A 17,328-nucleotide genomic window follows, 5' to 3' on the forward strand; every position below is an offset into this window, starting at 1 on the left:
TAAATGCCACAATAACAACTGTGTGATTGAAATGAGACAATCACTACACTCTCAAATGAACTCACACAGAAAAATGAAAAAAGACAAAAACACCGTATTGCCCTTGGGTGAACACTTTTCACAAAACAGTCATGCCGTATCTGACCTCTCAGTCCTCATCCTCAAAGGAAATCTGCAGTACTCCTTCAAAAGACAAGACTGGCAGCTTAAATTCCTAACTTTGCTAGACACTAACAATTATAGACTTAATAAAGACACTGGATTTCTGGCTTATTACAACAGTCTGTAACTCAGTAACTCTGCCCTCCTGCAGATGTGTTAACTCACCACTTCATCTTGAATGATCTCTTACAATGTGTGTTAACTACTTGTGTTGTTAACTACAACCTGTTCCACCTTATATTGAGCAGTAACACTGTGAGTACCTTTTCTAGACCGAAGAAGAGCTCTGCAAGCACGGAAGCTTCTCTCTTTCACCAACAGAGGTTGATCCAATCCAAAATATTACCTCACTCACCTTATCTTGCTAATGTGGGACTGTAAAGGTATCATGTTTACTGCTTTCCCACATCCACTTGTCTGTAACCCTGTCAAAGAAGAAAATTAGATTGGTTTGGCATTATTTGTTCTTAACAAATCCCATTTTGGCTATTACTTATCACCTGGTTATCCTCTAGGGGCTTACAAATTGGTTGTTCAAAAATTTGTTCCAATATCTTTCCAGGTATCAAAGTTAGGCTGACTGGTCTATAGTTCCCTGGGTCCTCTATGTTCATGATTCAGGCCTCAGAAGATCATGGCTGAAATGAGACAAAATCAAATTAGAAATACAAAATGTTAACAATGAGAGTTATTAATTACTGTAACATACTACCAAATAAGGTGGTGGATTCTTCATCTCTTTAAATCTTCAGATCAAGACAGGATGCCTTTCTGGAAGATATACTTTAGCCAAACACAAGTTATTAGGCTCAATACAGGAGTAACTACATGAAATTCTATGGCTTGCGCTTTACAGGAAGTCAGACTATATAATGTCCCATCTCGTTTTAAAATCTGTGCATTAAACCAATTATTAGCCCATCCACTCTTCCTGCTATGCAGACTTCTTGCTCAAATTTCAGAGTGATATTAAACTAAATCAAATAAACCTTCCAGGGAGTTTTCCTCTCAAAGATAATGGGACTTTTGTATAATTTATTGTTATTATTTTGTATTGTATTGTATTACTCAAGCTTAGACAATCTCCCCTCTATCCTCTGGGCTTCTGTGAGCTACCAATGAGGTAGAAAAGTGTTGTCCTGTCTTACTTAAGTTCTTTTACTGGCCCAATTTCTCATCCAGGTGGCTGACTGCCACAGTGGTTGGTGACCCTTGGAGTTCCTTCTCAAGGTGAATTTTAAGTTCCTTAAGCCCATCTCTCTAAGCAAGTTCTGAATTGGCCAAAGGTTTCTTGTTCATCACTATTTCCTGGAAAACCTTTTGGTCCTTGGTAATGAGGTTGATGGTCACCTCATCAATCCATCTTGCCTGTCCAGACTGGGATTCTTGTAGCTGGGCTTCCAAATATGCCTGGACACTTTGTAGCTGCTGCCCCAACCTGTTCCTATTTCTGACCTCAGGTCATCTCCTCCATCCTTTCTGGGCAACCTCTAGATGTTTCAAAGTCTCTAGCTCTTGTTTTAGGTCTTGTTTTAGTTACTTTTGGCAACTTTCAGTGTCTCTTGGACAGCTTTGATTTCTGCTAGCACATCTATTATTTGCTCCATCTGGGTTCAACAGGGAAAACAGCTCACAATTTCTGTGTGGTACCAAAACAATTACAAACAATATGTAAAAACAAACAAAACCCCGCTAATGTGGAAAAAAGCTTCAGAAATGAGCTCCAGTTAAAGAAAACGTTAATGTGCAGATCTTGCCTTCTCACGTTAAAATCCACAGAAGAGGAGAGAGGAAATGTGAGGTTCCTGTGCAGAGTTTTCCTGGGATCATTTTGTTGTCCCTCGTCCCCAGTTTGGTCAGTAGGTCAGCCTCTAAGACCTGGATAGATCTTGATGGATGTGGTGGAAGTACAAGAGGCTCTCCTCCTGTGACTCTTATGAAATGCACTAAAGAATGCTCCACAAAGCCCCTGCACTGCCCAGTTGTATATTAGGATCTTAAAAAAAATTAAGGAATTTCCCACACAGAAAATGTTGCTAAGGCAATGCAAAGGTACATGCACACTGTGATGCACTGTACCTCAAAATAGCACCTTGTGTAACCCCCATAGTTGTCATTTGTATATAGTTGTGATATGTCATACAAAGGATGCCATGTAAGGTATCATATGAATGGACATGACTGCTGAAACTCATTATTCTGTCAAAAATATGTATATCATTATTGTGCATGAAGTTATAAGCTTTTGCTGTATGGTTGTTATTTAAATATGTTGTGAGTCTGGGAGATGCCCACGTCTGGCTCTCACATGGCAACAAGGGTTGTGACCCACACCCAGGCAGGTGATAAATGACCACTGACCAGCAGGGGAATTGTAAATAAGAGACTTATAATTCAATAGGAGACAGCTGTGCAAGCACCACACACTGGGGATTGCTCAACTCTGTGACTCAGCAAGGTCCACCAGGACATGTCTGGGCCAGTATCTTTCCTGGGACATGAATTGGGAGTATGAAATAAGGGACAGTGGCATCATGAGACCACATCTCTCTTCCCCCACCTACTCTGAAGGCAACAAGATCACTGGGAAGATAAAGACTTTGGACTGAGGAGACTGGTCCCAGGCTGAGAAGCAAATTCAGCCTGTATATTAAGAACTGTGAGATGCTTGTAGCATCCAGTAGGGTGAGAAAAACTCATTTAAATCGATCTTTCTTTCTTTTGTTAATAATCTTATTTTAATGTTTTATTTTAACCAGTGAGTTTGTCTAAAGTGCTTGGGGAATCTGGTCAGATTACAAAAGCTGGTACATGTCCACTATCTTTTGGCAAAGTGGCAGACTAATTAGTGAACTTGTACTGTTCATGAGAAGGTCTTGAGCAGTGTAAGACAGGACATTTCTGGGGTACAAGATTGAGTCTGGGGGAAATATGCTGGCATCTCCCTGTATACAGTTCATGAGTGGCTTGGAGAGCATTCATGCAACTTCACTGAGTTTGTCTCTGTATGGTAAAGGTTGTGTGAGAGCAGGCACCTGGAGGGGTTTGTGGCTTGTCACCAGCATAACATTGTGAGAGAAAGCTCAGGCTGGAGAGTTAAGGGGGCACAGTTTTCCCACTGTTCATGTTGTACCCTGTGGATCCGTCATACACATCAATGTTTTAGTCTGTGTTGCCTTTCAGGAGTATTAGAGTTAAAAACATGTTAGAAACCCAGAAGTTCAGAATTAAGATAGCACTTCCACAGCAAACCACAGAACAGTAACTGTCTTTACATCTCTTAGCACAGTGCAGCTCGATTCTGTGATTGGTGCCTTTTGGTGCTACTGTGATATAAATATTTACTAGCAATAAGTAGACCTCAAAGCCTCCAGAAGCACCTTATCATTGCAGTGCACTACCTATGCACCATTAACCTTTCTCACAGAAATAACTTTTAACTTGAAGAAAAGGAGGACTTGTGGCACCTTAGAGACTAACCAATTTATTTGGGCATAAGCTTTCTTGAGCTACAGCTCACTTCATCGGTTGCATAAAGTGGAAAATAGAGTGAGGAGATTTATATACACACAGACCATGAAAAAATGAGTGTTTATCGTACACATTGTAAGGAGAGTGATCACTTAAGATGAGCTATTACCAGCAGGAGAGTGAGGTGGGGGGAGAGAAAACCTTTTGAAGTGATAATCAAGGTGGGCCATTTCCAGCACATTTCCAGGAGTTAACAAGAACGTCTGAGGAACGGGGTGGGGGTGGGGGGGAGGAATAAACAAGGGGAAATAGTTTTACTTTGTTTAATGATTCAACCACTCCCAGTCTCTATTCAAGCCTAAGTTAATTGTATGCAATTTGCAAATTAATTCCAATTCAGCAGTCTCTCGTTGGAGTCTGGTTTGAAGTTTTTTTGTTGAAGAATAGTCACTTTTAGGTCAGAAATCGAGTGACCAGAGAGATTGAAGTGTTCTCCGACTGGTTTATAATGTTATAATTCTTGACATCTGATTTGTGTCCATTTATTCTTTTACGTAGAGACAGTCCAGTTTGACCAATGTACATGGCAGAGGGGCATTGCTGGCACATGATGGCATATATCACATTGGTGGATGTGCAGGTGAACGAGCCTCTGATCGTGTGGCTGATGTGATTAGGCCCTATGATGGTGTCCCCTGAATAGATATGTGGACCCAGTTAGCAACGGGCTTTGTTGCAAGGATAGGTGCCTGGGTTAGTGGTCTGTTGTGTGGTGTGTGGTTGCTGGTGAGTATTTGCTTCAGGTTGGGGGGGCTGTCTGTAGGCAAGGACTGGCCTGTCTCCCAAGATTTGTGAGAGTGATCGTCGTCCTTCAGGATAACTCTTCACAGTCTGTTTTGGACTTAACCATCTTGAGTAATTTTGTATTGTCTGCAAACTTTGCCATCTCACTGTTTACCCCTTTTTCCAGATCATTTATAACAGTGGTTCCCAAACTTTTGTACTGGTGACCCCTTTCACATAGCAAGCCTCTGAGTGTGACCCCCCTAATAAAATTAAAAATGCTTTTTTATATATTTAACACCTTTATAAATGCTGGAGGCAAAGTGGGGTTTGGGGTGGAGGCTGCCAGCTCGCAACCCCCCATGTAATAACCTGGTGACCCCCTGAGAGGTCCCGACCCCCAGTTTGAGAACCCCTGATTTATAAATATGTTGAACACTGGTCACAGCCAACCACTATTTACCTCTTGGTATTATTACGGTAGCAATAGCAGTAGATAAAGTTGTCTAGCACTTTTTGTTGAAACCTCTGTTTTTATTTACTTATAACTTGGCCAAACTTGAATGCTTCAGGCTGAAAATTTCTACTCTGGGTCTGTGCCAAGATTGAGTTTTTTTGAATGTTTCAGCAAAAAATGATTCAGTTGTTTCTGAAAACAAGATTATTGAAGAGTAAGTTGTTTTGTCAATGTTAAATATTTTCCCAACCATTTCCATGGACAGGTCTCTCGCCTCCATTTGTTTTTAACAGATGTTTGAAATTTGGCAAGGGACAGTTCTTAGGTCACACATGTTGCGCTCTTGAAAATCTGTCCAGATTTGTCTGTTCTAACTCTCACAACATCACCATTTATACGTGCCCAGTGGTACTTGTTAAACACTTCCCCATTCATTTTCTGAAAGTTCTAACTGTGCTGTGCATGTTCTCATGTCTCAGTGAGCCTCCTCCTCCTCCTTTATGCACATAGCACATGTGTAGCTAGATCTCCAGACAAGACACAGGCAAAAGGGACCCTCCTCTTTCTTCTTAAATTACCTTTGAAATTGCTTGTCTGTTCTTATAGATATGCAGTCTAATTACAATAGAGCATGGTCAATCATTATCTGCTGGAAGGGGGTGGCCTACTGTGTTTTCAATTTACATTAGTTTGCAAAAGTAGACAGCAAGGAGGAAAGCCAGAATTCAGAGAGCTGTCTGGGGGCTGGGGTGAGCCACAGCTATTCCCTATCTCAGCTCCCCTTGAAGTTCAGTCCATTTGTCATTGTTGCTGGCCATCCAGAATACCTTGCAGTGAGGAACACACTATCTATTTCCCATTCTTTCCCTATCACAATCATCATATTTTCATCAATAACGTCTACTATCCCTATTGCCATCATGGTGGTAGTGGTAGTTGATGATTCTTTTGCTTCAGTGCCTTGGACCTGGGGTCTGGCTGCAGCCATTTTGTTTGGTCTAAAGTGCTATTTTCCCCCCTCGTTCCTTTTTTGAGCAGACTGTAACTACCGGTCCGTTTGACTAAAGAGAGCTCTCTGTAATAGTTTCACCTGTGCTGCAAAACTCTTACTACTTAAAAATCCTCTTGTCCGTAGCTGATTTTTGGCTGGATCTAGAGGGAGTGGAGTCAGAGATTGCATTAATTGTTGCAGCTTGCGAGGCCAGTTCTTGGCTATTTAAATCCTTGTTCTGAAGGAGTTGATTTTGCTGCTGCTTTGGTCACTCAGCCACACAGAATGTAGTAGGTGGTGCACTGGTATTTCCATTTCCTTCATGGTCTTGTCTCTCTAATGTTGAAAAATTGGAAAGGGTTCAAAAAAGAGCTATAAGAATAATCTGAGGTCTGGAAAGCCTGTGCTGTAGTAGGAGACTAAAGAACATCAATCTATTTAGTCTATCCAAGAGAAGGTTAAGAGGTGACTTGATCACAGTCTACAGGGGGAAAGAGATTTCTGAGAGCAGAGGACTCCTTAAACTAGCACACAAAGGCAGAACAAGGTCCAATGGTTGGAAGTGGAAGCTAGACAAATACAGACTAGAAATAAGACACAGTTTTTTTAACAGCAAGGATAATCAACAATTGGTTTCTCAATCTCTGAAATTTTCAAATCAAGACTGTATATCTTTCTAAAAATATGCTATAGCTCAAACAGAAGTTATGGGCTTGATGCAGAAATTATTGGCTGAGGTTCTCTGGCCTGTGTTATGCAGGCGGTCAGACTAAATGGTCATACTTATCCTTTCTGGCTTTAAAATCTATGAATCTATGAATGTTGTTTCAGGGCTGTTTTGAACAGAGCATGCTGAGACCATTCTTTCTTGAGGTGAGCCTTTCTTTCCTTTAGGCAGGGTTGGACCCACCTGACAGCTATTAACATGTTTTTCTACTTTCAGGGTTTGGGATGCTTTAACAGACAATTACATTCCATCGATCACTGAGGATTGGAGGGACCCCGATATCGAGGTGTTGAATGGCAATATTTCTGACTCAGAGGTACTTCCCAGACTTTATTTTTTGCATTACTTGTAAAAAAAAAACCTAACATGTTCTGGGACACCATTTGCAGTTTGATAAAGGAAGAATGTAAATGCATAAAATGGTATGATGTCCAGCAGCCATTCTGAGAAATAGGAATAATAGAATGTGAGAAGCGAGTGCCTGTCAGAGATTGGAACAGATCTCTCACAAACTGCATGAACTTAGGTCACCATTCCTTGATCATTGAGAAGCATGTGTAATGTGGAACTATAAATGAAACAGCCTTATATGTATGTAATGGGGGTTTTGTCAGCTAGGCTGTTGTTTGTTTGAGAGCGATAGTGAGGATGTTTGTACCACCTTCCACCATGGCACCGTTAGAACAATGTAGAGCACAGACTTGCCAGCCGACTGACCAACGCAGCTAGTGATTGCGAATGTGTACGGCACGTCACAGAGCACTGCAGGGAGCTCAGCTGGCCCAGTGCTTCAGCGGTGTCAGGGTTGCTGTTGTGCTTTTGTTTCTAGAGCTGGTCAAAAATGCAATTTTTATTCCACGGTGAATTTTGACATTTCAAAATTTGTTTCTGTTCAGAATTAGAACAAAAAGCTAAAATATCAAAAATGTTCAGAGAATGAAAAATTCCAAAGAGTTTAGATTCACAAGATTGAGCAGAACAGATGTCAAGGTTCCTCCCCGACTCTGAACTCTAGGGTACAGATGTGGGGACCTGCATGAAAACCTCCTAAGCTTACTTTCACCAGCTTAGGTTAAAACTTCCCCAAGGTACAAATTAATTTTATCCTTTGTCCCTGGATCTCCACTGCCACCACCAAACTCTAACTGGGTTTACTGGGAAACGTAGTTTGGACATGTCTTTCCCCCCAAAATCCTCCCAATCCTTGCACCCCACTTCCTGGGAAAGGTTTGGTAAAAGTCCTCACCAATTTGCATAGGTGACCACAGACCCAAACCCTTGGATCTGAGAACAATGAAAAAGCATTCAGTTTTCTTACAAGAAGACTTTTAATAGAAGTAAAGAAATCCCCTCTGTAAAATCAGGATGGTAGATACCTTACAGGGTAATTAGATTGAAAACATAGAGAATCCCTCTAGGCAAAACCTTAAGTTACAAAAAAGACACACAGACAGGAATAGTCATTCTATTCAGCACAGTTCCTTTCTCAGCCATTTAAAGAAATCATAATCTAACACATATCTAGCTAGATTACTTACTAAAAGTTCTAAGACTCCATTCCTGTTCTATCCCCGGCAAAAGCAGCATACAGACAGACACAGACCCTTTGTTTCTCTCCCTCCTCCCAGCTTTTGAAAGTATCTTGTCTCCTCATTGGTCATTTTGGTCAGGTGCCAGCGAGGTTACCTTTAGCTTCTTAACCCTTTACAGGTGAGAAGATTTTTCCTCTGGCCAGGAGGGATTTTAAAGGGGTTTACCCTTCCCTTTATGTAAGCAGTGTCAGGATGAGCTCCACCCTGACATCTGGTGGTGAGGTGTGGCAAGTTGTGGAAAAGTACTTCAGGGGCCGATCTCATTTGCATAGGCACATCCACCCCACCTAGAATGAGGCCATAGCTGCCCAAATGGTCACTTTGGCTGCTGTGGGATCCCCAGTGTCTCTGTTATTGGGGCAGGAAGAATAAATTGTTATTACCCTGATTATGGGAACTGTGCTTGGAACTGTACTTGGCCTTTTGTTATGATGGAGGGACTCACCATCAACGAAGTAGCACTTGCTAGGCAAGGGTCATGGTTCCAAAACTCTGTGAATTGAGAGAGGCTGGGGACAAGTATTAATACTTGGTGGCATGGGCCCCTGGGTGAGGGCCTTACATGCTAATTACACTTCCTCCTTTCTCCACTATAGAATATCAGAGCTAATTTTGATTCCATTAGGAGTCTAGTTACAGGCTGCTGAGCTCACTTTGGGCTAATGGTGCACCAGCACTGAGGCTCCCCTACTACAAGCTGAATTCACCAAAGAGCTGAACTGACTAAGAGCTGAAATCACTGAGCTTTGTGTTAAGCAGTGGGAGAGCCTGAAGATATATTGTAGAGCAGTTTGTGGGACGGCTGGAGTGCCTTGTGGACAGGCTGGTGGAGCAGTTCATAGGACGGCGGGAGCTGCTTGTGGGACGTGGAACGGAGCCGAGAGAAGCAGTTTGTGGGGCGGCTGGCGGAGCGAAGGCCTATGGAGCTGTGGGGCGGTCAGCTTCAGATCATGTAAGGTGCCCCTTACCTCTACCCCCACCCCCGGCCCCACCCCATCTCCACCCAGGTTGGGAGGTAAAGCTCTGCAGATAAACTTTTGAACTCTGGGGCTGCCCTGACCAGGGACAGAGACTTTTGGGTCATTGGACTTTTGGGACTTTGGGTGATTTGGGGTTGCTGGACTCAAGAACCAAAGGGAAAGGGCATGCCCCAATTTGCTTGGGGTGGTTTTTTTTTTGCTCATGGGTTGTGTTACGAATCCTGTTGGTGGTGTTTCCCCAACATAATGCCACATTGTTTCTCTCTGTTATTAAAAGGCTTTTTGCTACACTCAGACTATGTGCTTGCGAGAGGGGAAGTATTGCCTCTTGGAGGCGCCCAGCAGGGGTGGTATATATTTGTCCCAGGTCACTGGGTGGGGGCTCGAGCCGGTTTGCATTGTGTTATTGGAATGAATCCCCTAGATATTGAACCCGGCCCTTGTTGCTGCCAACTCTGACGGGCAGAAGGGTTACATTTTTATTTATGACAACAGAAATTTGCACACTTTTGATTAAAAGGTTTTTGACATAGTGACGTTTTGAACCAGAACAGACAATCTAAAAATGCCTGCACCCTGAGTTACACCCCTCCGGGCACACAGCCCCTAGCTAACCCCTCCCTGCACCCTGAGTTACACCCCTCCAGGCACACAGCCCCTAGCTAACCCCTCCCTGCATCCTGAGCTACACCCCTCCTGGCACACAGCCCCTAGCTAACCCCTCTCTGCACCCTGAGTGATTTTCAGACGTTTTGAGTTACAATTTTTGGTTGCTGGGTGGCCTGCTGAGGTGAGTCGGGGGTGAAGGTCATACTCCATCCCTGGGCAGTGCCATGCTGGGCTGGCCCAAGCCCCACTGGCCCTGCCCTCCCCAACAGCTAGGCCTGCTGCTTGGTGCTGATGGCTCAAGCCCCAGCGCATGGGGCTGAACTCAAAGAAAGGTGCCAAAATACAAAGACACCATTTCCCCGAAGGCTGGCCCTGGCCACCACCTTTTTTTACATTAGTGATGGAAATGGAGCAAAAAGTGAACGTGAGTGGGAATAAATGTCGCAAAGTCAACCGTGAAACCTGAGTTTTTAACCCAAACTGAACAGCGGGTTTTCTTTTTATTGTACCACGCCATTTAAATGCAAAACCATTGTGGTTAATATGCCAAATCACGTTATCCCTCTGTAAGGCCATCATGGTGAGGCGCCACTTCGAATCAAAGCCCTGTAACTTCAGTGTGGCCTGTCCTCCTGGCAGCGTTGCAAGACGTGACAAAACTTCAAGTCTTCGTATTAAACTTCAGATGTCATTCTCACAACATCAGCAACTGCACAGGGAAAAGCAGCAGCTGCTTCTCTTTTAATGTGGGTACTAGCTAAAAAGAAAAATCCTCTCCTGGATGCTGAGCTTGTGAAGGAGTGCACGTAAATGCTGGAGGAGCTTTTTGCTGGAGATAAAAACAAAGATGACGTGAACTGTGTCCCCTGTCTGATTCTATGGGAGTGTAAAGAATGGAGGTAGTTTACAAGGATTGTTTGTCAGTACTGCTTTCTGATGTAAAAAATGCTCTTGCAAGGGACAATTCAAGTGATTTATGTGACATTGCCCAGTTTTTGCTCTTTGTTAGATTTTATGATGGTGAAATTTTGAAGGAAGAAATTTTGTGCTTAATACTCTAACCCTTCTGCCAGTCAGAGTTGGCAGCAACAAGGGACAGGTTCAGAATCTAGGGGTTCCTTAACAACAATGCTGGCTTGAGCCCCCACCCAGTGATCTTGGACAATTACACACCACACCCTGGGCACCTCTAATAGGCAATATGTCCCCTCTCGCAAGCCCAGAGTCTGAGTATAGCAAAGAAACTTTTAATGAAAGGAGGGAAGTACCCTTGCATTAAATTGGGAAAACACCACAAACATAAGGGTTCATAAACATAAACTATGAGCAAAAGACCCACCCCCAAGTAAGTTGGGCAGTGTCCTTTCCCCTCAGGTTCTTAAGTCCAGCTACCAAAACTCCCTTTAACGTGCCCGTCCCTTCTCTGCACCCCCCTCACAGTTGTTGTCCTTGGTCAGTGCAGACCTAGACTTCAGAGGTGCATGTACAGAGTTCACCTCCCATCCTGGGTGAAGTGGGGGTAAGAAGGCATCTTACTCCCGCAGCTACCTGGGCATTCGCTCTCAGCACATCTCTGCCAGCCGCCCTGCTGGCTGATCACGGTGCCTCTCTGCTGGGCTACGCTCCAATCCTCTCCACCAGCTGCCCCACTGGCCAATCACCATGCCTCTCCACCATCCAATCACCATGCTCCTCTGCGGGGCTCCGCTCCCATTGTCTCTGCTAGCCACCTTGCCAGCCAATCTCTGCACCTCTTCACCAGTTGCCCTGCCAGCCAATCAGCCAGATGTCTTCAGGTCCCCCCACTTGACACCGCTCTCAGCGGTTAGTGGGGGAACCTCAATGCTGGTGCACACTGGGCAGTCTCTTGCATCAGAGACACTGTCCCAAAGTAGATCTAATCCTTAGACCTAGGCAGCAGTGATTTCAGCTCTCTGGTGTGTAGCAAGACTCTCCACTGAGTCTTAATCAGCTTTGTTATTACACAGTCAAGAGAGGAAGGATCAAATGGTTTCTGGGACCCTTGGGCAGAGCGCACACTACCAGGTATAAGTATTCACCTGTCCCCACCCTCTCTGAACTCACTGGGCTTTGGAACCCGTGTCCCCTGCCTAGTGAGTGCTGTTTAGTTGAGGGTGAGTCCCTCAATCAGAGTATGTCAAGCACAGTTCTGCTGCCCTTGATTCACACAACAAGGATAACAACTCTTTATAACTCTGGTCACAGTACAAGGAGACTGGGGATCCAGCACGAGCCAGAAGTGATCATTTGGGCAAGCAGTCCTATGATGCTGTGCTCTTAGGCAGGGTGGGTGTGCCCATGTAAACAAGATCAGCTTCTGAAATCCTCTTCCACACGTCATCACTAGATGTCGGGAGAGTTCATTCAGACTCTGCTTACATCCTCCCACAGCCAAGAATTTGTTGGCCTGACAAATCACAGTCCATATTATACCAAATTCATTAGTTCACCCTGAAGGGCCTCAGGAAACTTACTATGACTTTGACAAGCCTGTGAGCTAAGTGTGTTGGTTTGTCACTATCCACCCTAAATGCATCATAAGTTAACTGGTTTGCTGGCCTTGTAACCCTGCCCTGCCTATGGAGAGTGGACATTGCAGGGGCAAGGGGGACAGCTTCTTGGATGATGGATGGTGCAGTTTACTTTGAGAGTCCCTAAACTACTGGCATAGGTCCTTGCATCTCTGATTCTAATAGTGGAAGGTCCAAGGCACCCAGGACACCTTCCACCTGTATGTCTCCACTGTCCAATAACCTAGATGTGTCATTGCAGGGCGGTCTCATTGGCAGCACAGGTGTTCCAGCAACGGGCCTAAATACTTCCGCCATGGGGTTTAGGGCTGAAGAGGTGGAGCTCTCCCTTAGTTTAGCTGATAGAGGTTGAAATCTTGTCTCCATTCTGGAATACACCTTGGTAGTGTCTTCCTCCTCAGATTCAGATGTGCTGAGTAGGGGTAGGTTAGCCCCAGGGGGCCCACTGTCTATTTTGGATGGTGGCTTTGGTCAAGCACCTTTGTTCTGTCCAATTGCCATGTTGTGGTCCATTTCGTAAGGGGTGCCTACCAATTCCCCCACAGGGAGTAAAAAGTTTCTATGTACTGTCTTTATTTGTCCTGGCCCCACTTCGGGTTTAATCTTGTAGTTTAATCTCCCCGTTTTTCCACCACCAGGTAAGGTATTCCTTTCCATTTGTTGGCTATCTTGTGTTTGCCGTCAATACCCAAATTTCTCAGCAGAACTCTATCCCGCTGGCTGGAGCTCCTACAAATGCATCCTAGCATCATACCAATGTTTGTTACGGTCTGAGTTTTTCCAAGCTGCAGACGTAGCTAAGCAATAAGCATCCCACAGCTTTTCCATTAGGCCTTGTCTATACTGCCACTTTACAGCGCTGCAACTTTCTCACTCAGGGGTGTGAAAAAACACAAGTTTCAGCGCTGTAATGTAACAGTGTAGACAGTGCTACTCCCAGAGCTGGTAGCTACTCCCCTTGTGGAGGTGGGATTTTTATAGCACTGGGCGAGCTCTGTCCCAGTGTTGGTGCTGCGACTACACAGCCACGTTAAAGCGCTTCTGTGGCAGCCCGGCCGCGGCAGTGCTTTAATGTTGCTAGTGAAGACGTGCCCTTAGTTGGGATACATACTGCTGTTGAGTCTCATAGCTATCTCCATCCTCTGATACGCCAAAGCACCAGTCTATGGGTAATCTTGGTTCTCACCCAAACATCGGTAGTGTATCATGAATTTCAATATCTTGCAGCTGGGCTTCTTGCCAGGCAGCTGCATTGAGCACGGGCAGTGGAGATTGGTCCAACACAGTATAGTTCACTGAGGCAGTTGGCACGCTTTCAGATGGCACGCAGACCTGGAGGTTCTGCAACACACCCATGAAGACTCTCATGGGCCTCTGGCTCTCGACAACTCACACTGCAAATAGCTCTCACTCCATCCATAGGTATCACAGCAACTTCTGATGCCTGTGGATGCCGGGACAATGCATCCGCATCTACACTGCTTCTCCCTGATTGGTGTTGAATGCTGAACTCATAACTAGCCAGGGTGGCCACCCATCTCTGCCCTGTAGCATCCAGCTTAGCACCTGTTAACACATAAGTCAGTGGATTGTTGTCTGTCCACACTTGAAACTGAGCACCATACAAGTAGTCTCAAAATTTCTCAGTGATGGCTCATTTTAAGGTCAGGCACTCCAGCTTGTGGATGGGGTAGTGAGTTTCACTATCAGACACGCCTTGGGTGGCAAAGGCTTCAGGTTTACATTTGCCTTCCACTTCCTGGTACAGGACTGCTCCCAGACCCTCCAAACTGGCATCAGTGTGCAGGATAAACGGCTTGCTTGGGTCTGCAAAAACTAGGACTGGAGCATGAGTTAGGCAATTAATGATTTCCTGAAAAGCCCTTTCACATCTCTCATCCCATCATGGTCCAAATGGTTCTCAGGGGCTATAGTGTCCCTGGTCAGGAGGCTTTGGGGACCTCCCCTTATTCTTGATCTTAGATTTGTTCTTACTGGACTGGTACCTCTGGGTAAAATCATTCAGGGGTTTTACAATGGGAGCATAGTTCTTGACAAAACTAAATCCAAGAAAGATCTGTAATTACTTGGGTGTGGGCATGTAGTGAGCCCATCTATTTTGTCAGGATCAGTACTACCACCCTCTTGAGACACGTTACCCACATACAGAAGTGAAAGTAAGCCGGTATGGTCCAGTACGGCGTACCGGCAAGAGTCAGTATGCCGTGCTGGACCGGACCGGCTTCCCCAGGCTGGTGCTTTAAAGGGCCCTGGGCTCCCTCCAGTGGCCGGAGCCCTGGGCCCTTTAAAGCGCCACCCGAGCCCCACTGCTGGAGCCCCTATGGTAGCGGCGGCAGGGCTCTGGCAGTGATTTGAAGGGCCCAGAGCTCTGCTTTGGCAGCAGCAGCTGGGGCCCTTTAAATCACCCCTGAGCCCCTGGGCTCCCAGCTGCTTCTGAAGCTGGGAGCTCCGGGGGTGATTTAAAAGCTTGGGAGCTCGCAGCCGCAGCTGGAGCCCTGGGGCCTTTAAATCTGGATGTAAAGGGCCTGGGTATTTGAAGGCCCCGCCTCTTCTAGGCAAGACCACTCCCCTTCCTGTCAAGGCCACACCCCCTGCTCAGGACTCTGGAGTACCGGTAAGTCCTTTAAGTTACTTTCACCCCTGCCCACATAATTCACCAAGGTTCTGCAGAACTCACATTTGTCAATTGAAAGCTTCAGCGCAGAGGCTTCCAACCTATCTAGAACTTTAAGAAGTCTTTCTTCATGCTCCTCCCAAACACAGTCAGGTCATCCAAATAAACTAACACCTGCAGTAAGTCCATGTCTTCCGCAACTTTCTCCATAAGATGTCGAAACATGGCTGGTGCTCCAGAAATCCCTTGGGGCATGCTTTCAAACTGATAGAAACCTTACGGACAGATGAAAGCTGTCTTCTCCTTATCTTCTGCTCCCAGAGGGATCTGGTAGTATCCACTTCGGAGATCCAATACAGAGAACTACTGACTGCCCAGCGAACGGTCCAAGGCATCTTGTACTCAAGGCATAGTGTACTGGTCAACTACAGTGTGCCTGCTTAGGGTGTGGTAGTCAATACACATCTGAATTTTCCCATTCTTTCCATGGGCCACCATAATGGGAGAGGTATATGGGCTTCGGGACTCCGTAATGATGCTGTTTGCAATCAACTCCTGCAGATGATGCCGCACGTCTTCCATCTCAAGAGAGAAATCTTCCTAGATCACTCCCTGAAGGGTCGTGAATCTTGTAGCCTGATGAGGTGTTCCACTCCTTTTGCACATCTCACATCCCTCTCATGCAGTGAGAATACCTTGGATAGTTTGCAAAGCTTCTTCTTCAGGCGATCCTTCCACTCCTCTGACAACTGTGAGTCTACGAAGTCAAACTTTGAAGGCTCTATTGCTGGAACTTCAGCTTCACACTGGGGTCTTATAATGGTTTCAGGCTCAAAGAGGTCTACTGTCTTCTGCCCTTGTTTCACAACCACATCGTGCCATATTTCATTAGCAATCAGTATAATCACCTTTTCCTGGGCTTCAGCAGGTAGGGCTATGTCTCCACTGGGGAACAGCACTCCTTCAGGGAGCTCTCCCTCAGCTGGCTGCTCTACCATTGCTAATGTTCCTTTACTGCCTTTTAGACAGGTGACAAAAACCTCCTTCTCCATCATTGCAGGCACCACCACAGGGGCTGTGCCCGCATACCTCAGTGCTCCTATTGGTGAATCAGACATCACCCTTTTAGTGTCCTCAATTTTTCCATAGGCTACAGCACAAAGTGTGTGGATCACCAAGGTGTTTAGGTGTTTGTCCCCTGCTCACTGTCTGCAGTAATCAGTAAGTATCTTGAAGAGTCTGGAGTTGGCCCCTATCAGCATGGACACATCCCACAGTATTCTTGCCAGCAAGTTAAAAAAGTATGGATTGAATGAGTGGACTATAAGGTGGATAGAAAGCTGGCTAGATTGTCGGGCTCAATGGGTAGTGATCAATGGCTCTATGTCTAGTTAGCAGCCAATATCAAGCGGAGTGCCCTAGGGGGTCGGTTCTGGGGCCGGCTTTGTTCAACATCTTCAGTAATGATCTGGACGATGGGATGAATTGCACCCTCAGCAAGTTTGAAGATGACATTTAGCTGGGGTGAGAGGTAGATAGACTGGAGGGTAGGGATAGGGTCCAGAGTGACCTAGACATATTGGAGGATTGGGCCAAAAGAAATCTGAGGAGGTTCGACAAGGACAAGTGCAGAGTCCTGCGCTTCGGAAGGAAGAATCATGCACGACTACAGGCTGGGGACCGAGTGGCTAAGCAGCAGTTCTGCAGAAAAGGACCTGGGGATTACAGTGGATGAGAAGCTGGATATGAGTCAGCAGTGTGCCCTGGTTGCCAATAAGGCCAACGGCATATTGGGCTGTATTAGTAGGAGCATTGCCAGCAGATTGAGGGAAGTGATTATTCCCCTCTATTCAGCACTGGTGAGGCCACCCCTGGAGTATTGCGTCCAGTTTTGGTCCCCCCAGTACAGAAGGGATGTGGAGAAATTGGAGAGAGTGCAGCAGAGGGCAATAAAAATGATTAGGGAGCTGGGGCACATGACTTATGAGGAGAGGCTGAGGGAACTGGGGTTATTTACTCTGCAGAAGAGAAGAATGAGGGGGGATTTGATAGCTGCTTTCAATTACCTGAAAGGGGGTTCCAAAGAGGATGGAACTAGGCTGTTCTCAGTGGTGGCAGATGACAGAACAAGGAGCAATGGTCTCAAGTTGCAGTGGGGGAGGTTTAGGTTGGATATTAGGAAACACTGTTTCACTAGGAGGGTAGTGAAGCACTGGAATGGGTTACCTCGAGAGGTGCGGGAATCTCCATCCTTCGAGGTTTTTAAGACCCAGCTTGACAAAGCCCTGGCCGCGATTATTGAGTTGGTGTTGGTCCTGCTTTGAGCAGGGGGTTGGACTAGATGAAATTGGGAAAACACCACAAACAAG

The 17,328-nt window shown here is 45.6% G+C and overlaps 1 protein-coding gene across 7 annotated transcripts in view; it reads left to right on the forward strand.

Moving 5' to 3' along the window:
- The window catches only part of FEZ1 (fasciculation and elongation protein zeta 1), a 209,382-nt gene that overhangs the window by 55,108 nt on the left and 136,946 nt on the right, over positions 1 to 17,328 (forward strand). For all 7 annotated transcript variants that reach the window (XM_043534126.1, XM_037882494.2, XM_037882495.2 and 4 more), the window contains one exon: positions 6,808 to 6,907. In XM_043534126.1, the coding sequence (XP_043390061.1) occupies positions 6,808 to 6,907 (100 nt within the window). The remainder of the gene's footprint in view (positions 1 to 6,807; positions 6,908 to 17,328) is intronic.

The sequence above is a fragment of the Chelonia mydas genome, chromosome 22 (assembly GCF_015237465.2).
Source record: "Chelonia mydas isolate rCheMyd1 chromosome 22, rCheMyd1.pri.v2, whole genome shotgun sequence".
Taxonomy (NCBI): domain Eukaryota; kingdom Metazoa; phylum Chordata; order Testudines; family Cheloniidae; genus Chelonia; species Chelonia mydas.